The 23,950-nt window shown below is 54.2% G+C and overlaps 11 protein-coding genes across 11 annotated transcripts; 5 read left to right on the top strand and 6 right to left on the bottom strand.

Moving 5' to 3' along the window:
- Positions 1 to 472: 472 nt before the first annotated feature.
- M409DRAFT_53725 (uncharacterized protein) lies at positions 473 to 1,225 on the bottom strand (the record flags this gene model as incomplete). Its single annotated transcript, XM_033812451.1, has 1 exon — positions 473 to 1,225. The coding sequence occupies one exon, from the start codon at positions 1,223 to 1,225 to the stop codon at positions 473 to 475; it is 753 nt and encodes a 250-aa protein (XP_033668643.1).
- A 336-nt stretch (positions 1,226 to 1,561) lies between these two features.
- M409DRAFT_53724 (uncharacterized protein) lies at positions 1,562 to 2,904 on the top strand (the record flags this gene model as incomplete). Its single annotated transcript, XM_033812450.1, has 2 exons — positions 1,562 to 1,663; positions 1,708 to 2,904. The coding sequence occupies 2 exons, from the start codon at positions 1,562 to 1,564 to the stop codon at positions 2,902 to 2,904; spliced, it is 1,299 nt and encodes a 432-aa protein (XP_033668642.1).
- A 381-nt stretch (positions 2,905 to 3,285) lies between these two features.
- Positions 3,286 to 4,087, top strand: M409DRAFT_21903 (uncharacterized protein; the record flags this gene model as incomplete). The annotated part of the gene is made up of 2 exons (XM_033806084.1): positions 3,286 to 3,748; positions 3,807 to 4,087. 2 exons carry the CDS (start codon positions 3,286 to 3,288, stop codon positions 4,085 to 4,087), a joined length of 744 nt encoding a protein of 247 aa, XP_033668641.1.
- Positions 4,088 to 6,248: 2,161 nt separating this feature from the next.
- Positions 6,249 to 7,325, bottom strand: M409DRAFT_53722 (uncharacterized protein; the record flags this gene model as incomplete). The annotated part of the gene is made up of 4 exons (XM_033812449.1): positions 6,249 to 6,440; positions 6,485 to 6,662; positions 6,711 to 6,809; positions 6,859 to 7,325. The coding sequence occupies 4 exons, from the start codon at positions 7,323 to 7,325 to the stop codon at positions 6,249 to 6,251; spliced, it is 936 nt and encodes a 311-aa protein (XP_033668640.1).
- Positions 7,326 to 8,222: 897 nt separating this feature from the next.
- M409DRAFT_65858 (uncharacterized protein) lies at positions 8,223 to 10,301 on the top strand (the record flags this gene model as incomplete). Its single annotated transcript, XM_033816698.1, has 5 exons — positions 8,223 to 8,274; positions 8,335 to 8,494; positions 8,553 to 9,223; positions 9,271 to 10,103; positions 10,149 to 10,301. The coding sequence occupies 5 exons, from the start codon at positions 8,223 to 8,225 to the stop codon at positions 10,299 to 10,301; spliced, it is 1,869 nt and encodes a 622-aa protein (XP_033668639.1).
- Positions 10,302 to 12,772: 2,471 nt separating this feature from the next.
- On the top strand, positions 12,773 to 14,352 carry M409DRAFT_36524 (uncharacterized protein; the record flags this gene model as incomplete). Its single annotated transcript, XM_033810567.1, has 2 exons — positions 12,773 to 13,546; positions 13,582 to 14,352. 2 exons carry the CDS (start codon positions 12,773 to 12,775, stop codon positions 14,350 to 14,352), a joined length of 1,545 nt encoding a protein of 514 aa, XP_033668638.1.
- Positions 14,353 to 14,460: 108 nt separating this feature from the next.
- On the bottom strand, positions 14,461 to 15,632 carry M409DRAFT_65855 (uncharacterized protein; the record flags this gene model as incomplete). Its single annotated transcript, XM_033816697.1, has 3 exons — positions 14,461 to 14,543; positions 14,603 to 15,441; positions 15,580 to 15,632. 3 exons carry the CDS (start codon positions 15,630 to 15,632, stop codon positions 14,461 to 14,463), a joined length of 975 nt encoding a protein of 324 aa, XP_033668637.1.
- Positions 15,633 to 16,644: 1,012 nt separating this feature from the next.
- M409DRAFT_65854 (uncharacterized protein) lies at positions 16,645 to 18,573 on the bottom strand (the record flags this gene model as incomplete). The annotated part of the gene is made up of 6 exons (XM_033816696.1): positions 16,645 to 16,906; positions 16,967 to 17,148; positions 17,224 to 17,455; positions 17,511 to 17,920; positions 17,970 to 18,396; positions 18,521 to 18,573. 6 exons carry the CDS (start codon positions 18,571 to 18,573, stop codon positions 16,645 to 16,647), a joined length of 1,566 nt encoding a protein of 521 aa, XP_033668636.1.
- A 1,464-nt stretch (positions 18,574 to 20,037) lies between these two features.
- On the top strand, positions 20,038 to 21,064 carry M409DRAFT_65853 (uncharacterized protein; the record flags this gene model as incomplete). The annotated part of the gene is made up of 3 exons (XM_033816695.1): positions 20,038 to 20,128; positions 20,176 to 20,830; positions 20,908 to 21,064. The coding sequence occupies 3 exons, from the start codon at positions 20,038 to 20,040 to the stop codon at positions 21,062 to 21,064; spliced, it is 903 nt and encodes a 300-aa protein (XP_033668635.1).
- Positions 21,065 to 21,287: 223 nt separating this feature from the next.
- M409DRAFT_21896 (uncharacterized protein) lies at positions 21,288 to 21,749 on the bottom strand (the record flags this gene model as incomplete). The annotated part of the gene is made up of 1 exon (XM_033806083.1): positions 21,288 to 21,749. The coding sequence occupies one exon, from the start codon at positions 21,747 to 21,749 to the stop codon at positions 21,288 to 21,290; it is 462 nt and encodes a 153-aa protein (XP_033668634.1).
- Positions 21,750 to 22,133: 384 nt separating this feature from the next.
- Positions 22,134 to 23,516, bottom strand: M409DRAFT_21895 (uncharacterized protein; the record flags this gene model as incomplete). The annotated part of the gene is made up of 3 exons (XM_033806082.1): positions 22,134 to 22,284; positions 22,333 to 22,967; positions 23,016 to 23,516. 3 exons carry the CDS (start codon positions 23,514 to 23,516, stop codon positions 22,134 to 22,136), a joined length of 1,287 nt encoding a protein of 428 aa, XP_033668633.1.
- Between the last annotated feature and the right edge of the window lie 434 nt (positions 23,517 to 23,950).

The following is a 23,950-nucleotide window of genomic DNA, read 5'->3' as shown; positions in this document are numbered from 1 at the left end:
AAGGCTTTGGACGAACACCGGCACCCCAAATACCATGATGAGCAACAAAGAGTACTATCAAATACCGACATTTCATGACGGAACAAACTTTGGTTCGATTACCTGATACCGCGACACACATTCACATTTCAAAGGCTCTCGTAGCGTGGACAGCGCTGACCGCCAACAGGTAAACACCTCTCGATCTCTCAATACTGGCCCTTCATGTTTTCTTTGGTAAGTCTATGCTCTACATTTATTCGTCTTCTCGCATGATGCAACAAAACATTCCATGCTAAAACTGATGGTCTTCGGACCTCTGTTGAACAAAATGTATGCTTTTCATCTTTCAACTGACCAGCACCATCTTCCTCGAGCAACCGTATCTGACCCTGGAGATCATGGCTGACGAGTCACAGTGTTTCTCTGCTTTTTGTCGCCCTTGATATCGCCATCTTGTCCATCGTTTATAGCCCATATCAATACATCATTTTCATCCTTGAAATACCTTCAGCTCTTCTGCGTTCCACGTCAAGAACTTTCCACTCAGGTCCTTCGGCGCATCCAGTACCAACTTCGCCATGACGTGCCCTGGTTGCTCCGGCTTCAGCAGTCCTCCTGTCTTCTTCAGCTCCGCAAACTTGGCAGCATCTGTCGGGTCCATCACTTGCTCATGCTTCTCTCGGATGTCCCGCTGCATCTCGGTGTCCACCACGCCGGGCCGTATCGAGATGCTTGTGATATCCTTCTCTTCATTTGCCAGAGTCATCGCCAAATGATTCAAAGCGACCTTGCTCGAACCGTACGCTCCCCAAGTCGGATACGCATTGGTCGCTGCGCCAGAAGATGTCAAGAGGATCTTCCCCTTGGATAACCGAAGTGGCGGAATAGCAGCTTTGACGAGAGAAACAGCCGAGAAGAGGTTGATCTCGTAGGTTGCTCTCCACTCTTCGGCAGTGGTGTCTGCGAGCTTCTTGACCGGGTCGAGGACGCCATGGTTTACAATGAGGCCATCAAGACTCTGCCATCTCTCAATGGCAAGATCGACAGCCTTTTGGCCCAGAGAAAGATCGGACAGATCGCCGGCCAGGACAGATACCTGGGATGGGTATTGCTTCTCGAGCTCTCGCAGTGGTCCCTCGCTCCGGGCGACCACGACAAGCTTGTGCGAACGCTGAAGCAGGTAATGCGCAATGGCCAGGCCGATCCCGCGAGAAGCACCCGTCAGCACAATGACTTTGGACATTGTTGCTCGTCTTGTCAAAAGTTTGAGAGTACAAGCTGCAGCTCTGGTGACGGCACGCGAGAAGGATCGAAGGAATTTCACGTCCCTGACCCCACTTTGGCTCGCGCCCCGCTTCTTGGGCAATGCAATCCTGTCCAACACAATACGCGGATGGATACAGTGGCATGGTGAGAGATGGAGTGAAGTAGTCACTGGTATTTGGGAGAGTAAGTCGTCGATCGCTCGTTCGTTGGAACCCCTTCAATCTGCTTTATTCAGTGCCCAGCCTATCTTCCCCATCAACCTGCTCTGAAGATATATCAAACATAATGAAACAGGATCCTACTACGACAGACGATGTATCCTCCAGCACCGCCGCAGACCTGGCGAGAGCGTTTACCAACTTTTCCAATCCTGCGGACAACAATAATCGCTGCAGCACAGTCATCATCGGCGCCGGTATCATAGGCTGTGCAACGGCATACTATCTCTCACGCTCCGAGAACACGCGACCCGATACGATCCACCTAGTCGAAGCCAGCACCGAGCTGTTCTCCTCTGCATCTGGGAAAAGCGGAGGCTTCGTCGCCGAAGACTGGTTCGGACCCGCGACGGCGAGTCTAGGAGAGTTGAGTTTTCGATTGCATAAAGAGCTGGCGGAAGAGTTTGGAGGTCGCGACCAATGGGGGTACAGCAGGAGCACAGGAACGAGTCTAGTTGACGGCGGCGACGGCGTTGAAGGAGGAGATTGGCTAGCAGAGGGGGGCAGTCGAGCACAAGCATCAGGGGTGCACGAATATACAGGGCACGACACAGGTCCCAGCTGGTTGAAGAGAAGAAAGGGAGACACTGTCGAGTCTCTGAGCGAGCCCGGTGGCGTAGCTCAAGTCGACCCTCTCCGCCTCTGCAGATTCCTCCTCAAGCAGTCGATCCTTCAAGGCGTCCGTCTTCACCACCCTGCTCGAGCCGTGAAGGTCGCTCGCGACACGGAGGGAAACCTCTCCGGCCTTCGCGTCAAGCACTCCAACGGCTCACAGTTCAAGATCCCATGTACTCGTCTCCTGATTACCGCGGGAGCATGGACGCCCCGCGTGTTTGATGACCTCTTCCCATACGCCAGTCTCTCGATCCCCGTCACTCCGCTCGCAGGACATAGTCTCGTCGTACGCTCGCCTCGATGGACGAGCCAGCACGAAGAGGAAGCGAAGGGATGCCATGCTGTTTTCACGACCATGTCAGAAGGGAGAGGGACTTTCAGCCCGGAAATCTTCTCACGGGTCGGTGGGGAGATTTATATTGCTGGACTGAATAGTGATTCCATCACGTTGCCGGAAAGCCCAGAGAAGGCAGTAGTTGATGAAGCGGCTGTTGAGGAGTTGAAGAGAGTCGCAGAGATATTCCTCGGCCAAGACGGGACGGATGTCAGTGATCTCGAAGTCGTTCGGGAAGGTCTATGTTTTCGGCCCGTGACGAGGAGAGGGGTGCCGATATTGACGAAGGTCAGTGATGAGTCTTTGAACGCGGCTGGAGTTGGAGATGGAGGGATCAGAACGTTGGGGTCGCCTGATGGGGGAGTGTACGTATGTGCAGGTCATGGGCCTTGGGGAATCAGTCTGGGACTGGGGACTGGGAAGGTTTTGAGTGAGTTGTTGGAGGGAGAGAAGTTGAGCGCTGATGTTAGGAGTTTGGGGATGGAGTAGTGACACTATACGACAGTTCTGTCCCTGGCACCCCTTTAACCGTCAATTCAACCTACAACACCCACATCTCCCTCAGCAAATCTTGATGGGCGACCTGGAAGGATCGCGCGCCAGCCTTTAGCTGCAGCTCACCTTCCCACGTGCTCGATCTTCAATCCACCAAAAGTCAACTTGCTATGATGAGCTTCCGGGCCCAGCTTTCTTTGGCAGCATTAACTGCTCGCTGTCGAGAGCAACACGAAGCAGCATGTCAACCAAAATCTCAATGGACTCGCTCTCCGTCTATACAGCCTTTCCAGCACGATGATACTGCACTGAGCAGGACCACGATCCCCAACACACCATTCCCTAGCCTCCGAAAGGGTACAGAAGCCCCTCAACATGCCCCTCGAAATCCACCCCGTAACGCAACCCGACATCCCCAAACTCATCGAAATCGAATTCGCCACCTACGCCAACTCCCCCTCGTCGCAAATCCTCCGGGGCCGAGACGCAACCAACGTCGAACACCACCTGCGAGCACACCGTCGCTACAACGATCTCCTATCCCAACCCCAGACGAACGTCTTCTACAAGATCGTCGACACAGAGCGTGTCGACCGTCCAGTAGCCAACGACCCTTTAGCCGCTGGTAGTGGCGAGCCATGTCCCCAAGGCGAGATCATCGGATGGTATCGCTACGAGGTCTTCCCACAGGGCGTGTCGTCCAGCTTACCTCGTGAGTATGGCTTTGAAGAGTACCCCTGGCCCGTCTCGCCCCCCTCCCACCTCGCCATCGTGAAGGACTACTGGTCCTCCATGGAACGCGACAAGCGCTCCTGCGTTGGGAGTCGTCCTCATATCCGTAAGTCTCCGCCTCCCCCACACTCCTCACGACTAACTAACCCCTCCCTCCCATCAAGACCTCTCCCTCATCGCCATCCACCCCTCCCACCAACGCCGGGGCGCGGGCACGCTGGTCCTGGAGCATTTCTGTCGGGAAGTCGATACAAGGTATGGGGGGTTGTTGGCGTTTTGTCAGGCTTCGAGGGAGGGGAGGGGGCTGTACGAGAGGTTTGGGTTTGGGGTTAGGGGGGTTAGTGAGTTTGAGACGGCGGGGATTGGGGTTGAGGGTGTGAGGGTTTTGTGGGGAATGGTTAGGGAGGGGGACGGGGGTGAGGGAGGTGATGTTTGGGGGTTTTGATGGGCTGAAGCGTCTCGGACTTCTTTCACGTCGAGAACATTCGAAGGGTATGCGATCATGCGCACCATGTATGGTGTCGCAAGGCGACGCGGATGTCCGACTGAGTGAGTCCATCAGCCCATGACCTGCCTGCTAGCGAGAACAGAGGAAGGATGTGCATTTACGTATTGAACTGCTTGAGTAAGTGAATGCCTATAAATCGACACGAGGTCATGCAGATGGCTGATATGACTAGCACAGCACCTTCCAAGCAAGCCACAGAAATATGACGCACACCCTTTCGCACGGAGAAGTGTATCATTCCTCAAAGATAAAAGTCTTTCCACAGCGTAAACTGCACCATATAAATCGCCTTCCAACGCCCTATTTCCTCCCAGGGATATCACTATCAATCCAACCAAAACACATAACCACACCGCCTCTCTCTCCCCCTCCATATCACTCCACCTCCCTCACCCTCACCCACTCACTTCCTCCCACCACTCCCCATCCTCCCCAACCCAACCCTCTCCATCACAGCATCCAACCGCCTGACACTCCCCTTCGACGACGACGACGACGAGCTCGACGACGCCGTGGACGTAGCAGACGCCTTGCGAGTCATTTCGTTGAGTTGTTGTTGTTGTTTTGGGTTCGGGATCGTGCGGTGCTGGCATCGCGAGAGTTCGAGGGTTTGGGGTTGGCTGTTGTTGTTGGCGGTGGTGGTGTTGCATTGGTGGTTGAGGTGCCGGTCGGCGTGTTGGCGGCAGTCGAGGGTGAATTTGTCGGAGGGGTTCATTTTTTTCTTCAGAGGGGAGGGGGTTTTGTTGAGGGTTGTTAAGGTTTGTCGAGGATTGTTAAGAATTGTTGGGTGGGTTGATTATTAGTGTTTGGTGTTTGGTGTTGCTTGGTCAATGTTGGTTGTTCAGAGTGACCTGTGTTGTATAGGTAGGTAGGCTTTCGTCAAATCCTCTTATCTCAAAAGAACCACCATCTCACCTCCCACACACGATCCCCTTCCCTTATATACATACGTCCGGGAGTACCCTCTCCAATATTCGTATAAGCCTCACACCACAACAGTCGCGATACCGCATTCAATCGAGCCTGCCGACCCTCGCATCGCCTGCTGCGGCCCTAGCGGCCGGTCCCCTCGGCGCAGGGCTGACGATACCTGGTACTCACCAACCCCCATCGACTGAGAGTTTAACACGATTCCACACCCAATGGCTACACCTCTGCGACGAAACCCTTTCCTCGGGAGGGCTGAGTGACCTTCAGAGTTTCTGCTCGTTCGGCCCGAAGGCTGAGCTTGCTTGTTCCGGGGAGAAGAGGATGTGCGTTCGGGTATGTCACGGGTAACGAACCACGCGTCCTTCACTTCCTGCGGACCACGTCATGTTCGGCGCCGATGGTATGGTGAGTGCTTTGGTTGCTGTTTATTTTATGGACGGGCTGCTCGGCCGATTTCGGGAGATTCCAGTTTCGCGGACATGACTGGATGGCGATGTCGTCTCATGGCTTTGGAAACTGCTCAGCAGGATGTTGGTTAGCTGTTGCGGTGGTTTTGCTGGTGACTGATGCGGGCAGATGGTCACGAACTGCAAGTTGATAGCAAATTCAGGGTTTGTGGGATCAATGCGCCTCAGTGCAATGGCGAATAGCGTGCGATCTTCAACAACACAGCATGACTGATCAGGAAAGCGTCACGCGAAGGGTGAGCAAAGAGGAAACTGGAGCGCTTGAGCTGCAAACAGTTGATACGCTTCTCGTCTTCGTCAGCTCACTCTCCTAGTGCTGTCGTAAGGCTGAATCTCCTCACCTCATTGGAAACAAATAGCACAAGAAACATATACGTATCTCTCAAAAATTTGACGGACCAGAAAGCCGAAGTCTCGAGTCCCTTCGACCCCTTCGATCACATCAGCCGTCTCCCGCAGAAGCTGCAAATCAGTCGTCGGAATCGCTTCATTCGCATCAATCATCAAAAACTTCATCGTTTGCACGTTCGGGAATCTGCCGCCTCGCCTGTCCGTCGTAGTAAGAAATCGCAGGGGGCCGGCTCGCGGTCCTGACCACGGTCTATCAACACTTGAAAGGGGGTATCGTTGCCGGACCCGTTTGCTCCCAGAACACCATCATACGCCTTGTCGTTGTCGTCAGAGCTGTGCCTGTCTTCGCTTCACTTGCGAAAGGCATGCCGTAATCGAAACGCCAGCAACATTGGTGTCTGCTGGAAGTTGTGGTAGTTTTGGGCTTGTGAGGGTACTGGTTCGCCCTTGAAAGCTGGTTCTCGCATGGCGTCAAGCACGAGTCCGTTTCGGAAGAATGGATCCATGAGTGACCAGAACGGTCGGTGGAAGAACCACTGCGACTGTCAGCTGGAATTCATCATCATGTGAAGGGTGCTCAGCTTACAAGTGGTTCTGGCTGTCCTCGAACAGCTTCGCTCTTGGTTGGTGGGATGTTGAGGTATTGTGGCACTTTGATGTATGTGCTCAGTTGCTGCTTGCCGGTCTTAGGGTCCTCAAAGATCTCCATGCCGCGATGGCCTGCGGGCTTTGAGAAGGCCGGGTGAAGGTCTACGATGACGATTCTATGAAAGTCAGTGAAAGCCATGTGTTAGGAGTTTGAACTTGCTCACCGTCCTTCAGGCTTCAGCATCAGTGGCAAAGCCTTGGCAAGCGGCTCGATATCTGGCAGAGACTTGACTGTCGTGCTGATCGTGATAATGTCGTATGGTCTTGATGGCTTGTTAGCGAGTACATGAAAGTGGCAAACGACGAACTCACTCCTTGTCCTTCATATACTTCTCCATCATTGGGTAGTCCATCAGGTCAATATAGTCGTACTCGATCTTGCCAGACAGCTTATCCCGCTTCGCTCGTTCCCTGCCCTGTTCGAGCATTGCCTGAGAGAAATCGAGACCGGTCACGTGCGCGCCTTGCTTTGCGAACATGCGCGCGAGAATACCACTGCCAGCGCCCAGGTCGAGAACCCGCTCACCGGGTTGCCACTGCGCGAGTTCTTTGACCTGGGGCTCGCCTTCAGTTGGCAGACCGGCGAGCTCAGCGACGACCGGCAGAAGACACTGGTTGAACATGTCATTGCCGTCGGCGCCCTCGTGGCTCTGGAAGGTCTCCCACTGCTCGGCCATGTGCTCCCATGCCTGCAGGTTGTCTTGGCTGTAGCCGGAGTGGTCCTCGCTGGCGAAGCCATTGAGGAGTTGCGGATTATGCGTTTCGTTGGAATTGCCCATGGTGTTGTGGTTTCTGGGAAAGTGTCCAGCGAGGAGTGAGATTCTGGAAACTTGGTCGTTCAAGAGCTGCATCGGGAGGTGAAGTTGCGACAAAGAGGCTTTAAATACCCCGCGTTCCGGAAGCGTTCACGGGAGCAAGTGTTTGGGCGATGTGGTGTCTCATTGTGTTTGTCGCGACATGCGACCGCTCTATTATCCTCTGGCAATGGCAGATGCAAGAGTCACTCAGGCACGCAGCGTGAACTGCGGTGATGCTCAGCCTCAGCGACTGATTGCTAGCGCATGCTGGCTGCAGGCAGCTCGTGAGCACCAGGAGCTTGATGCTTTGCCTGCAGATGACCACACGGCACACCACGAGTGAGTGGGCGGCCTCTCACACGCCGCTAAACGCGCGCCCCAGTCTGCCGGTGGCTGTGGGGGAAAAACCACATCTCGTGCAACACCGAGATACCAATCGAGAGGAGAGCGATTAGCTTCCTGTCACGGGCGGCTCCAACGAGGCGGAGGTCTCTCCTAGCACCATTTCACCCATTTCATTGACCCCCGAGCGGTAATTTTGATGAACGCCCCCCAACCTCTTCGCTGGCTAGGCGCAGCGCAAAGGCCGCCGGTGGGCGTTGGAGCTACAAGCGTCAAGCTCCTCAGGCCATTGCGCGCCCGTGCACCTGCAGTAGAACAACCTGAGCATGGCCTCCGGTGAGAAGACGCTCTCGCCCAGGTCGTTATAATTTCTCCACTACCCTTTTCCTCTTATTACTCAATCCTCCAGCAATGCCATCCTCAACGATCCCCCTATCGAGCACAACTCCCTAATCCAGAAGTTCGTCTTGTGCCTGGCGGGGATCCCTCCCAGCGCTAACGCCGAGCGCCAAATTCTCACACGGCCGGCCACCAACCATGGGTCAGTCTCAGTCCACCGACAATGCCACAGGCCAGGTTGAAAAGGATTGTGAGGCAGCGTCAGAGGGGAATCCCATTCCTGCGTCAGACCGCCCAAGATGTCTGCAAGATGAAATCGACGAGCTAGACAGCAAACAGCGCGAAGATTGGATCCGCTGGAAGGGCAACGAACACGCCATCATCCCGCATACCGATGCCGCCGGCGACCAGTATTGCATTGGCGATGCGTACGAGGGCATCAAGACCAAGGACCAGTGGGAGATCCTCAAGTATGTCATGAGCACCAAAGTCCGCAGAATAACGAACGCTGACAGTGGCAAACCGCAGCCCAGGCCCGTATCTTCAATACATCAAGCACCTCTCCAAAACATGGCCACATCTGGAGTATTTGGGTCATTGGATGGAAGTGAGTGCGGCGCCACCGAAGTGGAGATATCTCCAACATTTCCCCGTCGAGCGCGCCAACCGTGCTAAACGAGTCAACGTTTCCGTGATTGACTACACCAACAATGAGGCCAAGCTGCGTGACTTCGACGATGCGGCGCAGCTCAAGGAAGGCCTCGATGCCGCACCGCAGTCAACCGAACATGCGCAGGTACGACTCATAGTCGCAGAGGATCTAAGTCGCGACCTCGTGGATACGCTTGGATCGTATTATGACATTGACCCACTCTTCTTCCTCTCGCATATCGGCGACTATCTCTTCCACAACACTAGAGATCCTTGGGCGGAACTGCCCAGTCTCGATCTAGAGGCCCGACAACGGCCTCATTTCTGCCTGCAGTCTTTGCGCGGCCGCTACTTTGGCAATGAGACAGACTTCGAAAAGGCCGAATTCGAGAGCGGCACGTTCAACGTACTCCGTCGTCTCGACAGTGACCGAAGCCGCAAGAGGTTGCAGGATGGTCTGTTGGACCGCAAGAACGCGAGCGTTGTCCTCACGCGGTCCAAGACCTCGTTATGGGTCAAGCCTAGGAAACAGGGTGAGCCGGTGACTGGTGAGTTGCGCCGCCTGCATGTGATCTATCCGTACTGACTTGCATAGCCATTCTCCTTGTGGACCCAACCGTCAGCACAGGCAACGCTCTCTGGGGTGGCTATCGTCCTTTCGATCCCACACCATCGATGGCACAATGGAAGCAGGATCCCGAGAAAGAATTTGAAGCCCCAAAACGTGTCAAATTCTTCGACGACATCAAGTACTGGTGCGGAAGATTAAGCCCCCAAGACTTGGACCTCGTCAACCATGACCCTCGATGCATCGCCCTTCCAGTGTACAAGATGATCCTCGCCGACTGGCTCACCACCCTCAAGTACATGATCGCCCAGCTCGGTAAGATTGAATGGGAGTTCGAGAGACCTCACTGGGGCGAAAAGCCCAGCGACATCGACTCTTTGCTCAAAAAGCTGTCACCATGGAGACGCAATGTGGGCTACTATCAGACCATGATAGGAGAAGCCATCGCCCGCCTCTACCCACCAGAAGTACGAGCGCCTCTCCACGCTCTAGGCGCAACCAGCGTACCCAACGGAACCGACCCGGCAGCGGCACACTTTTACATACCCGATAACCACGACAACGGCGTCTCCGCCTTGTGGGTCGACTTCCGTAACGTCAAGCGCCAAATCGACGAGATCCAAGTTCGACTAAAGAGCATCGAGACCATGGCGACCAACGGAATCAACATCGAAGAGTCCCGCCGCGCCGTCAAACAAAACAAGAACCTCGCCCGCCTGACCTTTTTAGCCACCATCTTCATCCCCCTCAACTTCACCTCCAGCTTCCTCAGCATTTCCCCCGATTTTGCCTCAGCCCATCAATCGATCTGGCTGTTCTTCGCCATTGGTATCCCCGTTACCCTCCTATCGTTGGCTGTGGTTGATCTCACCCACCCACAAAAGAAAGGCTTCCTGCATCGACAGTACAGAAAACAAAAGAAACGATTCGGACCGAAGAAAGAGTCCGAGCGTGCCATAGACGAACGACGACGGGAACAGCGGCCCCCTTTGAAGAAGATGCTGACGACGGTGCCTTGGTTGAATAATACTGAGCGACAGGATACGAGGTTGGATTGATCTTTTCTTAACGAGTTTTCATGAGCACGAGCATGATGGGAAAATGGAAAATGCATGATGATGGACCCCTTACCGGAGCATTTTTGTTGCAAGCGATTTATCTCGGATGTTGTTGGGCATATCGAGCGGAACATGTACTTGGCACGACTTGGATGAAAGATTAGAATGTGTTCAACGAACTTTAACGACATGATGGAATGCGCGGATCTAGACCACAATAACAACACTGGGACTTTTACTTTTGACTTTACTTTCACTTCTTGACATCGCCGCGTCTCGCTCTCTTCAAACTCTCGCGTGAGTTGCGTGTCAGGCATTGAAGTGCGGTCATCGCATCTCGTACCGCGTGTCATGCAACTGCGCCTCATCAATAGCTGCTCGGCCTGATAGCAGGGGTACGCCTGATAGAAATGCCTGAGACTATGAGGTCGTCATGTCGAAAGGAAAGTATGACTTATGTCACGATGTTTGCGGAAAGTGTATCACGTTGACTGAGGCAGTGGAAGTGGTAGAAGTCAGGACTTTGCTCGAAGGAGGCGAGTATGATGGCGAGAGGAGAGGAGCACCGGGTCTTTCAGGCACACCTTCCTTTTATCTTCGACTGAGGTGCTTACACTGAGGCAAAGAACTGGATTCTAGGAATTCACCGGAACCAAACAGATATCGTGTGGCATTGGCTAACAAAAGAGAACCATACCGGTGTTCTGTCGTTCTCGTGATAATTACTCCTAAACACGTCCTCAAAGTCCAGGCAGGCCTCCCGTCTGACCCATCCACTCCACTCCATGCCCCGCAGTCAGTTTTCCTCCTTCAATACAGCCTCTCCATCATCATCGACCGCATCTACCCGTCATCCCTACTCTCCACTTCTTCATGTCCTAGCCCTACTCCTTCCAAGCCGCACAAACCTTCGGCTCCCTCTTAACCTTCGCATCCGTCGGGAGAATTTCGCACGCGAACGCCCAGCGCTTCCACGCGGGGCATGCCTGAGCGGGCTCGGCTTCTCTGAGCATGAGGGCCGCGGCGGTGCTGTTGCTGCTGCTGCTGCTGGTGTCGGTGGTTGCTGGGTGCGAGCAGGCGGGTTCGCCGATGCCGAGGAGGGGGAGGGCGATGGGGAAGGCGGTTGTGGAGGCCGCGAGGGTGAGGAGGATGGGGGCGAGGAGTTGCATTTTTGAGGGTGGACGGTTGGTTGGTTGGTAGGTGGGTTTGAAGAGAGGTTTTGGTTGTTGTTAACGAGTGGACGCCGTGGACTGGAGTCTCGTCAGCGAAGGCATACACGCAAGTCGAGATGTGTAGTCTACTCACACAGGCAAGACAATATCACAACGAAACTAGTAGAGAAAGATAAAAGATAGCAAGTCGTAGTGCCTTCACTAGTCGACACGAAAGTAGATAGTATAGTCGACGAAAAGAAACACAACCATCCCTACCTGCGTCCCTCCCTCTCTTATACGCAAAGCGCGTCCATCTCACTTGGCCGTTATAACGTCCACATGAGTTGTCTTAAGCCATGAGCCGCGACACGTGTTGAGCCTTTCCTGACTTTCTCTTTCGCTCTCTTCCGTCAAAGCGGTGCCTAATCATAATATGCATCGTGCCAACGGCTGGGAGGATCTGATTCATTCGGGGTTTTTGGAGTCATGGACTTAAGGCTTGAGGTGGTTGGCGAGTCTGGGGAATGGTCATTAAGACGGCGCGTCCTTGTCTTGTCGATGTAGTGGTTGGTATCGACTCGATCTCGATACTCTGCATGTTGGAGATGATGTCGTAGTGTGTTGACGAGATGAAGTCGTTGGCCCCTTTGGTGGCTTCTCGCAACGGCGCCGTTGCCGAGGCACCGCATGGGGGCTATTTCGACTTCACGTCTCGCTCCATCTTGAACATCGCATCGTATACATCGGCAGTCGTCTGGCGGACCAGTTGCAGCGGTCAGGATGGACATGACAGCAACTTTTACAAGGTCCGGCCTGCCGGCATTGACGAGCCCGCTAAAGACGGCATGAGATGCAAGATATCTGCAAGGATGTCATCTAGCTTGTTCGCCCGTGTCGGGCACCCCTCATGGCTCGTCCTTTGGAGTTCGCAATTCTTGCGACGATGAGAGTGTCAAGTCGGATTTCTTGCACTCGTTCGATCTGAGAAGATTGGTAGATCGTCAACTCCAGCCTTCTACTCGGTGCCGAGCATGGCACTTCTCACAACGACACTACAAGCTCGGCACTGGTAGCGCACTGCATCTCACGGAATCCAGCTGCGAACTAATGCAAACCATTGCTGCTTGACTGGACGACGAGCACTCGGACAGGATGTACGGCCCGCCAGGCATGGCGAGGCGAGACGGCCGGCAGCTACACGCACATGTCTCTGTTCCCAGAAGTCAACTCTCTAGCGTACCATGACCTCCCAGCCCTTCAAGTAGTATAACAGGTACGCCGTAGCCTTGTTTGACCTGCTGTGTAGGCTTCCACGCAATGGCTGGCATCAGCTACCTCACGGCGAACTGGACGACGACCGCCATCGTCGCCATCGGCGGCTGGACCCTCTACCTGCTCGGACTTGCGGTATATCGCCTCTACTTCAGCCCAATCTCCAAGATCCCTGGTCCCAAACTCGCGGCTCTGACACTCTGGTACGAGTTCTACTACGATGTAGTCAAGCAAGGCCGCTACACCTGGAAGATCGGGGAGATGCACACGACATACGGCCCAATCGTCCGGATCAACCCCTATGAAGTCCACATCAACGACCCAGACTATTACAACGAGATCTATACGGGTCCGAGTAAGCGGCGAGAGAAATGGGTCTGGTCCGCGAACATGTTTGGCACCTCGTCGAGCTTCTTCAGCGCCATCTCGCACGATCTGCATCGGCGACGCAGAGCGCCGTTCAATCCGTTCTTCTCCAGAGCGTCGGTTCAGAAACTCGAGTATATGATCAAGGATGTCGTCGGACAGCTTTGCTCGCGATTGGAAGGGTTTCGTGAGACCAAAGAGCCCGTCAATCTGCGTCATGCGTTTGCCGCTGTGACGATGGATGTCATTACTGACTATGCCTTTGGGACGAGCTATAAATGCCTCGAGGAGCCTGACTTTGCTCCAATCTGGCCTGACTCTGTGGATAGTGTCTCGGAGCAGAGTCATCTGAACAAGCAGATGCCTTGGATACTTTCGCTGATGCGGCAGACGCCGCTGTGGATCGTCGAGCGCATGAATCCGCATATCATGCGCCTGATAAGATTGCAAATGGTTAGTACCGACGTACTGGTACTAAGATGCTGGAGTTGCTGACCATGACTCAGGACCTGGCCACGCAAGTCTCGCAACATCTCAGCGGCAAGGCTGTCGACAACAAAGTTTCCAATCACCCTACCATCTTCAACGCGCTTCTCCAACCAGGTGTTCTGCCTCCAGAGGAGCAAACCGTCGCTCACCTCGTCGACGAAGCACAAGCCGTAGTGGCCGCCGGTCAAGTGACAACAACCCACTACCTCAACACAACAGCCTACCACATCATCGCCAACCGCTCCATCTCGACACGCCTCAAGCATGAACTCAAAACCGCCATGCCAGACGGAACTCTCCCCACCCTCCAACGCCTCGAACAACTCCCCTACCTAACAGCCGGCGTCCTCGAAGGCTACCGCATCTCCTACGGCGTCACCCACCGCCTCCAGCGAGTCTCCCCAGACGAACCCCTAACCTACAAAGAATACATCATCCCCGCTGGCACCCCCATGAGCATGACGTCCATCTTCATGCACGACAACGAACACCTCTTCCCCTCGCCCCGAGAATTCAAACCCGAGCGATGGCTAGAGCCGGGAGCACGGGAGAAACTCTCAAACTACCTCGTCAATTTCAGTAAAGGCACGAGGGGCTGTCTCGGACAGGAACTGGCGAGCGCGGAGATTTACTTCACGCTGGCGGCGGTGTTTAGTAGGTTTGATTTTGAGCTGTATAAGACGACGAGGGAGGATATTGATGTGGCGCATGATTTCTTCAATCCGCAGCCGAGGAAGGGGAGTGTTGGGTTGAGGGCTGTTGTGAATTAAGAAATGGGTGATGGGGTTTGCTTCTTGATCGATTTGATAGAAGTGCCTTACATTCATCGCTGACGTTCGTCTGTCAACAGGATCTTGCTTCGCTTTGCTGGGTGCTCACTATGCTGTCGTTGCTTGCAATGGCTTCTGGCCATACACGATGCTCCCACTCGTGTACGAATGGATTTTCCTATTCTTGAAGCCTAGAACATGGGATCAGTAAAAGATTGCATCAAGTCAACACCCCCATCTCCCAACTCACCTTCCCTAACCTTGGCCAAAAACACCTGCACCTCCTCATAACTCCACCCCAACACCCTCGTATAGAGGGCCATCGTCCACCCCTCAATCCCCTGATACGCCTCCAACAAATGCCACCGTCCAATCTCCTTCAACTTCCGATCCGCCGCCCAAGGCCCCAACGGCATCTTGAATTTGCTCTCCTCGGTCCTCACAAACCCCGCCGCATCAATCAACTCCTTCTGCATCTCCCAGATCCGGAACGTCCGACCCATCTTCTCCCCGGCGGCGATGTAGTTCGCAGAAGCTTCCCGGAAGATGTGGCCCGCGGGGATGGAGTCGTCGTCGGTGCGCCAGTCGACGCTGTACTCGACTTGTTCGAACCAGCCGCCCGGTTTGAGGTGTTTCCAAATGCGGGCGTAGAGCTCCGGCCAGTCGGATATGGAGCCGTAGAGGCAGCGGACGTGGATGAAGTCGAAGTGATTCTCCGGGAACGTCCAGGGCTGGGTGCAGTCGTCGATTTCGAAGCGGCAGTTCGGCGGCGTCCAGTGCGGCTGGATGGGCGTGAGGTCTGTGCCGACCACGCTGGCGGCCGGGTGTTCGTCTGCGAAGTCCATGGCCCAGATCCCGGTTCCGGTGCCTAGGTCGAGGACTTCGTGGCAGGTGTCTTTCTTGAGGGGGGCGAGGTGGAGTTTGCCGTCCAGGAGGAGATTCCAGATGTGGTGGGCGATATCGAGCTGGTCGTTTTGGTCTTCGTCGTTGGGGGCCCAGTATTCGCCGTCTTTGTAACCGGCGTAACGGCGGCCATTCTCGTATCTATGTGCTGCGATGGAGGATGTTATGGAGGTGGTTTCGCTTTGGCTGGGGGTTTGATGTTAACGGGTTGCTTGATTGACAGCTTTGGGTACACGACATACACATCTCCTTCGTATGCTGAGTCGACATCGCTGGGTTCGCTGCCCTAGGATAGACTGGTCAGACAGACGATATTCCACATACGGTGAACAACTCACGGCAGGCGTAATCTCATCACCTCTCAATGATCCTTCCATGGCAACCACAACGCAAAAAGCAAACCACTCATCAACTCGTCACACATCAACGCCTCACAATCCCCTCAAAACATATACACAAACGTCAAAAACACTTTCGAAATGTGTGACGATGGAGCGAGCCACCTGCCGGAAGGTCGTCATGGTCTCGGCGGATATAATAAGCCAGTGAGACGGCAGTCGCGATGGCCTGTTCCAAGGCATACCGTAGCGCATCCTTCCTTCATGTGCCTAGGAGGCGCACCGTGCCGCATGCCCCGTTGGTGGTTGGGGAAGATGTAGGTTTGGTGGAGTCGATGCTCTGGCTCGGTTGTTTGGCCCGGAAGTTCCTATGTGGAGGTGTTTGGAATGCTTCACAGGTCTGCGGATACTTAAGGTGACCCTAATGAATTGATGCTCAAGCCGTCGATAGACAACCGGTTTCACTGATGATGAAGTTTTTGTTCTCTTCGTCAACCCTAACCTCACGATCACCCCTCGGCGACAGAGCCCCCACATCTGCGTGGGGTTCATCCCCGGTACTGCTCGAGCACACCACACCACTACCGAACGCCACATGCAGTTCGACGGCCTCGGCAGCGAGCCGAAGTGCTCGAGTATGCAATGGAAAGGGCCGAATGGTCGAGGGTGGGTAGAGGACACACCTTGTCTTGTCAATAACTTTTCTTTTCGATGAACTGTCTCGCCTTCGAAGCGAAGCTCGGTTGCGTCTCCACCGTCGAATATCACATCAATGGTCGTTGAGAATCCGAACTGTTGTGAAAGCAATGATGAAAGATCAACGAGGGCAGATCCCTCGCAAGAATTACCTTTGCAGGTAATTTTCATTCCTAAAGCCATTACATAGAGAGTAACGATCCCGCTTTTTTGCTATAACCCCCCGTCTATCTGTATTGAGCGACTGTACATGCCCCAAGCCTGCCGTTTCTGCGGTTGGGCAACTGAAAAGAGTGGACGAGCCGTCGGACAAGCTCTGTTCTGCTGTGGTGGAGTCGTGGGTCGCTTCGTGAGTCTACAAGGGGTAGACGAACTTCAGATTCTCGCGATCGGTCTGGTCGAGATCCTCTTCGTCGATGGAGATCAGACCGTCACCCGTATCCAGAGCCTCGTCTTCGCTGTCACCAGCCTTCTGTTGCAGGATAGCCGCTCGCTTGTTGTTCTCGCTGTTGAGGTAGAAGCGAATGATGAGGCACAGTGCTGGTGAGATGAACCAGAAGGCCGTCATGAAACCCCAGGGGAGCATGTATCGTGGCTTGTACTTTTCTTTCCAGAACCTGAGAGCGACATGCGTCAGAACGAGGGATTAGGTAGTCACGTTGGGATAGAACACTTACTCAGGTGAGATCATGTTAGCAACGGCCGCGGCTACAACGCATGTCGACATGACGTAGAGCTTCTTAGTGTAGCCGATAGTAGTCGTGCCAGCCCACGACAAGCCCAGAAGATATGATGGTTTGAAGGTGGAGATCTGCGTGCCAACGATGAGCGCGATCTTGTTCGACCATGGAGCTGTAACCTGCAAGGTGTCACTGCGTTAGCATTGCGGACCAGATATGAAGCCAGATGAGAAGTTTCCTTCAATGACACCCACCATAATGAGACCGCCAACGAAGCATGGGATATAGGAGATGGCACAAGTGTACCCGACGCCCAGATCTGTAGCAAAAAGCATTGCAGCCGAGACGACAATCAGGAAAGAGCCCCAGAGTGGTTTTGCGATGTTGAACAGTGCGGATTGAGCGGGCGTGAACCCGAACCCGACAACAATCAAAGGCAATTGCTGGGAAGTGTTGTTTGGGAGCTCGTTGAAGAACATGTGAGTGCTAGAATTCGGGTTAGCATTGTTGATACGCCCCAAGGTATCGATTGTAGACTTACATGAACAGCCAGCTCTTAGGATCTGTGAATGCCTCCCTCACTTGGCTCCACTTGAAGGTCGAGTTCGAGATACCAGCGTGTGTCTCTCGAATCAAGTTGATGGTATGTACCTTCTCTTCGAGTGATAGCCATTTGGCGTCGACCGGTGAATTTGGGAGGAAAACGACGAGTACGCAGCAGACCAAGAACGTGAGGATGACGCAGATGATGTGCAACCACTTCCAAGAGGAAAGACCGCCAACCAGAGTGCCAGCATTGTCGTCTTTGATAAGCTTGTAGGCGACCATAGTGAGAAGGACGTTGGCAAAGCTGCCAGACGCCCACCACAGCAGCTGGACCCACGGGCTCTTCTTGGGCGGGAAGAAGGCTTGGTGCAGAACGGTCGTCGAGGGCACGATTTGTGATTCGGTCTACATGGTGTCAGTTGGCGCTTTGTACAGCGAGTGCATAACCACTCACCATGCCCAAGAGGAAACGCAATGCCATCATGTGCGCTCCAGTCTTTGCGAGAGGATGCATGGCAAGCAGCAGCGACCATAGGAAAAGCGACCCGGTGATGAAGTACTTGTGACCCACGCGCTGAGCGAGAGCAGCGCCAGGCCATAGCGCGACCAAGTAGCCGACGTAGAAGAGCACGAACAAGTCGTTGTACTCGTTCTTCGAGATCTTCACGTCTTTGAAGAGTCCCATTGTGCTGGCTTGCGAGAGCGTAGACTTGTCGAGATGTATCAAGAAGGCGATCCACCATGTCTGCATAAGTAAGAACCAGAAGTTCTTCCTGTTCAGACGCTTGATGCCGGCATCATCGAGTGGGGAGACCTCATCCTTATGTTGGTTGTAGAAGACCGCGGAGTCGTCGACATCTTGCTTGGTGACAATGTGAGCGCTGTTGCGTCGTGTAGTTTTCTCCTGAAGGTTCAGGTCCTTCTCGTTGCCGCTGGCGGATTCTGAGAGAGGCTGGACGGTCTCCTCGACAGATTTCTTGGTGTTAGCCATGACGGTCTGCTCACGTGGTCAGCACTTTGGTGACACAATGACAAAACCCAAGAAGGTCAAGAAGCATACCAAGGTGTTGCGGCCACGCTTGTCGTGCTTAGTTGTAATTCTTATGCGTTTGCCCTCCGGCTATCTGCGAGGCTTGTCTATGACCAAAGGGAACATCCCTCGTGAGCCAAGAGCAGCCAAGAACCCTAATGGCCTCTACGTGTCGCAAATTTTCGAGGTCTGCAGCGTGGTGGCGTAGACGGAGCTGGTAGTAGCCAGTGGCTGGACTTGCTTAGAGTGTCCAAGAAATGGTCGTCTCTTGGCGGGGAAGACATCAAGGTGATCACGCCGCGCTGGAGGCCTCACCTGCGCTTCTAGGCAATTCAATTGTAATGAGATGCGACATGGACCGGAGTTCCTTCCAAGGACGGCCTTTTGACTTTTCCTATGGATGGTCGACATGCCTATCACGCGTGGGATACATGCTAGGCTCGCCAAAAGGGTCAAACCGCATGTTGCCATCGGCAGCGTTCAGAGACACTGCATGCTCTATACGGGCTTCGGAGAGCGCGATGCCTTGGCATGCCTGCAATGTTTAATCCTTGTGGTCGAACGGGGACGCATATGCTGAGGCCACAGAGGTCGAGAGCGTCCATTTGCCAGACCCATCGTCTGAACGGCTGGGCCTATCAAGTAACATTCCTCGAGGCACAGCACGCGACATGTCTATGCAACGACAAAGGGAAGCCAAGGAAAGGAGAAGATGCTCCTTCGGGCTGTCGATCAAGCTGAGACATCTCTCTTTTCGTACTTGGACGGAGACTGGTGAAGCCCCATTCTCATGCCATCACGGTCGTTTCCTGGCTGTTCCCATGCCTACAGAGTCTTCGCAGATCCATCTCCGGGTGATATTGGGCGACACTGAACACGGAGGTGCGGTCTAGAGCAGTGTCGCTGTGGAAGACGGAAAAGACATCGTTGAGCTGAACAGGCGACGTCCAAAGTTTTGGCGACGACCGGCCCGAGCCAGATCCTCCCGAGCTCAAGCCACCGAGTGAGTGAGTTTTGTTTTACCATTTCAACAACAACATCTCGCTCCTCACAAACAACGATTGTGGCATTGAATTTCTGTTCCTGGCTCACTCCCCTATGCATCAAGACAATAAGACAATATCCACGAGATGTCTCAACCACTGGTGTCCCGTGACATCGCGTGCAAAAAGCGTCTAGAAGTAAGTCATGACTTCACCGTGATGCCATGACGGGGTCTGTCACTGGAAAGGGCTCCAATGTTGGACCTGTAATGTGAGGTGTCCTTCTTCAACAGACGATGCACTCTTTGCCACGGCTTGCTGTCAGACCTGCAAGATTACGGACGGTGACGTTAGACTGCAATTGGTCTATTTGTATACAGAGACTCTCCGATACTCCGGGCCGTCTTGTTCTCCCTCACAACACACAAGTAGCCATTGCACCGCCGGCCTCTAGACTGCAAGGGCTCAGCAGACACTTTACGACTTCCTCACCAAGACAAGAACACAACATGGCTTCCGACGACGCAAGAGCCCCCAACAATGAGCAGTTCAGGCTCTCGAACTTGTTCAATGTTAAGGATAAAATCGCCCTTGTGACCGGTGAGCTCTTTCCATCCTCCTCCTTTACAAACGCTAATACTTCCAAGGTGGGGCCAGCGGGATTGGCTTGATGGCAGTTCAAGCACTCGCCGTGAACGGAGCTAAGGTCTACGTCGCTGGCCGTACTGAGGAGAAGCTCGAGACTGTGGCGAAGACGTACAGCCAAGACATCTCAGGTCAAATCATCCCCATCGCTGCGGACATCACCAAAAAGGCCGATGTGGCCATGCTGTACGACGAAATATCGCAGAAGGAGAAACATCTCGATATCTTGATCAACAACGCTGGCATAAGCACCGCCACCTTCAATACCGAGGCCGGTAGCGCAGAGGAGCTCAAGAAGGCTCTCTTCGACAATGAAAAGGCAACATACGAAGACTGGGATGCCGTTTACAGAACGAACGTTTCGCAGATCTACTTCATGACGACCGCGTTCCTTCCGCTGCTGCAGCGTGCCTCAGAGAGCCAGCACGGATGGTCAGCAGCTGTCATCAACATCAGCTCCATCTCGGGACAGGTCAAGACGACGCAGCATCACCCGCAGTACAATGCGAGCAAAGCAGCTGCGATTCATCTCACGCGTATGCTGGCGAACGAGATTCAGACGAACGGGCTCAAGATCCGCGTCAATGATATCGCGCCTGGCGTATTCCCGTCCGAGATGACGACTGGAGGTGAGAGCGGTGCTAACCAGAAATCTCAGTAAGTAAAACAGCACGTTCTTTCAAAGGAGCACGGTATCGTGATTCTGGTGGAATCGATCACTGACAATCTTTCAGCATTCCCAAAGAGCAGCATGAGGGCAAGACTCCAGCTGCCCGTCCCGGCAACGATCGCGACATGGCGAGCACTGTCCTCTTCGTCGCCAGCAACAACTTCTTGAACGGACAGACCATTACCGTCGATGGAGGGTACACCTTGTCGTCCGGACGGTAATCTGTATGATCGCAGAAGCGAAGACTGGCAAATGATGGATCAAATGTGTATGTTGCAATGCGGTGCTTCCAGTCGCCAGTTGAAGTCTCACTTGCTTCGCCGGAGACGTCAGGCGAGTAGGTGTATGCATGTGCAAAACAGACAGACTGTACGTCCTCACGAAATCCTCAACAATTATCCTTCCGTTGGTTCTCAAACGCCCATCTTTCAACCACAACGCCCCTCAAAAGAACCCATCATTCCCAGGCATCCCCCGACTTCCCCAAAACCGATAAATCATCCACTTCCCGCCCTCCTTCCTCCAACACAACTCCGAAAACCCCTTCAACTCCACATTCGACACCCCCACCACATCCATATCCATATACACATTCGCCAACCCCTCCTCCTCATTCACATACGCCGAGCAATTCCGCATATTGAACTCCAGCCGCTCGTCGGCCTCGTACCACGCCCGCCACACGTCGTTGAGCTGTTTCCAGTTGAGCGGATGCGGGATGTTGTCGACTTTGCCGCTGAAGGACGAGGAGATGTGCGAGAGGATTTCGAGGCCGAGGGGGGTTTGGTGGGAGAAGTCCCGGATGTTCAAGACGTGCATGGAGTTGGAGGCGATGCGTTGGAGTTCGTGGGCGGTGTGTTTTGGGGTGGGGTTGGGTTTTGGTTGGAGGGCGTGGGGTTTGGCCATGGGAGGTGGTGGAGGCGGTGGTTTGGGGAGCGCGATTGAGGTTGAGACCTCAGGTGGGAAGTTCTCCTCTCTTCATGTTTTTCTTTCTTTCCGCGCCACGATCTCTTGTTCAGGGTCTTTTTGGCGCCAAATACAGTCAATGGTGGTGGCTCAATACCAACTGCCTTTTTCAGCCTCGGGTTTCACTTCCACTTACGCCCGCTGCTACGCCAAAATCTTAGGGCATGATGGCAGCTGCGGAGCGGAACTAGAGCTGAGTAGCTGAACGCGAACTAGAACGCGAGATGAGTATAGCAGTCAAGAGCGAGAAACGGAAATCGATTATGCTGTTGCTAGAACCCGAGGGCATGAAGCAGAATGACTTAGGGCGATATTCGACTGCTTTCAAAACGATGCCCAAGGATCATAATCATCCGCCTGGAAGATCTTCTCAATCTGTCGCCTTCTGATGCCTATGTTTCCTCCGTCGAACAATGGCAAGCACATTGCGTCGTTTAGCAGACGTGGGAAGGGCGAGGCTTTTCGATATGAAGTCCTAAGAATATCAGCGATTGGTCTCAGCGGATGGAGCATCGAAACTTACATTCCAACGGCGCTCATAGCATCCGTCACGCTCCTGACACAATTATCAGAGCAAAAGATCTTAGCCTCCAAACACAGCTCCTGGCGGGACTTGAAGTCTCCAGGCCCATTCTCAAGAGCATGGAGGGCTTTCCAGGTCAGGAGTCGACTTGAGTCGGTCCGCATTTTGATATCCGTCAAGAGGTCTGCGACGCTCTGGCGCTGGATGATGGGCACGCTGCCACCGCGAGTGTCGTTCTTGGCGAAGTCGAGAGCTGCCTCGAAGGCGGCTCGCATGACGCTTACAGAGAACGAGCCGACGAGCGCAGCGGATGCTGTGAAAGATTGCTCGATGAGTGCTGCTGCTGCCTCTCCGTCGGCGAGGACGTTGCTTGCTGGTACGCGGAGATTGTTGAAGCGGCTGTGCGGGCCTGTTGTTGCTGGGTGGCCCATCAACTCCGGCTCGTCGAGGATGGTGTATGCGTCTTTGGCGTTGGCGGCGATGATCTCGCGGGTGACGCAGAGGACGATGATAGACGCCGCTGGATTGACGCCTGGAGCATCGCCGTTGACTTGGCCGTCGACGACTTTGCGGCAAACCACACATTGCAAGTCCGCTCCTTCCCCGTCCCATCCACCGCTGTTCGTCGTCCAGACCTATCACCCGTCAACATCTCTCCCACAAGCTCTCTCACACTTTCATACCTTCTCCCCATTGATAACCCACTCCTCTCCCTCCTTCCTCGCCGTAGTCTGCAACCCCTTACCCCCAACCTCCAACCAATTCGCCGTCCCCCCAGGCTCAGAGTGCACCAAACTGGCCATCGGCTCTCCCTCCCCACTCAAAAACATCGGAAAAAACTCCTTCTGCAACCTCTCATTCCCGCTCATGATCAACGGCGTCAGCCCCAACCCCGTCGCCGCCACCGTCAACGTGACGCTGGGGTTCGTCGCATAGAGTTCCTCGAGCCCGATGGCCGCGTCGACGAGGGAGTCGCAGGTTCCGCCTAGGGGAGTGGGGATTTGGGATTTGAGCATGCCACCCTGGACCGCGATGCGGTAGAAGGGACGGATGGAGCGGAAGCGCTCGCTTTGCGTGGGGAGGGAGGCATAGCTTTCGTGGGCGGTGGTGAGGACTTTGGTGGCGAAGAGGCGGGCTTCGGCGCGTTGGGTTTGTTGGGAGGGGGAGAGGGTGAAGTCGAGCATGGTCGATAAGGAAATCGGGACTGATAGAATGAAGGAGAGGGAGAAGTGCGGCGTAAAGTATAGCAAGAGACAATGAGATAGACTTACAATTTTGTAGCTTGCCATGCGGAATGTACACCGTCGGATACCACTTGCGAGAGTCGCTACGCCTGCGTTCTCGCCGCGTCGATAGCAAGGAGCAAGCAGCTCTGCAGCTGAAGCTATTGGAGCTGTACCTACTCGTCAGCCGCTCAGAAGGCCCTAATCCTCGTCCGCATCCCGACATCCATGCAGGGCTGAAGGCTGATATGGGTCGAAGGATTCTGTCTCCCCATTCGGAAGGATGTCAGGTACAATGCGGAATGTGTGGTCTTGGAATGGAGTAGTTCCGCGAAAAGCTGGAAACCCGAGGAAATCGGTGTCATGTAGTCGGACAGGCTTAAGCATTGGCGACG

The sequence above is a fragment of the Zasmidium cellare genome (genome assembly GCF_010093935.1).
Source record: "Zasmidium cellare ATCC 36951 unplaced genomic scaffold M409scaffold_14, whole genome shotgun sequence".
NCBI lineage: Eukaryota > Fungi > Ascomycota > Dothideomycetes > Mycosphaerellales > Mycosphaerellaceae > Zasmidium > Zasmidium cellare.
This window is presented reverse-complemented; position numbering and strand designations above follow the sequence as displayed.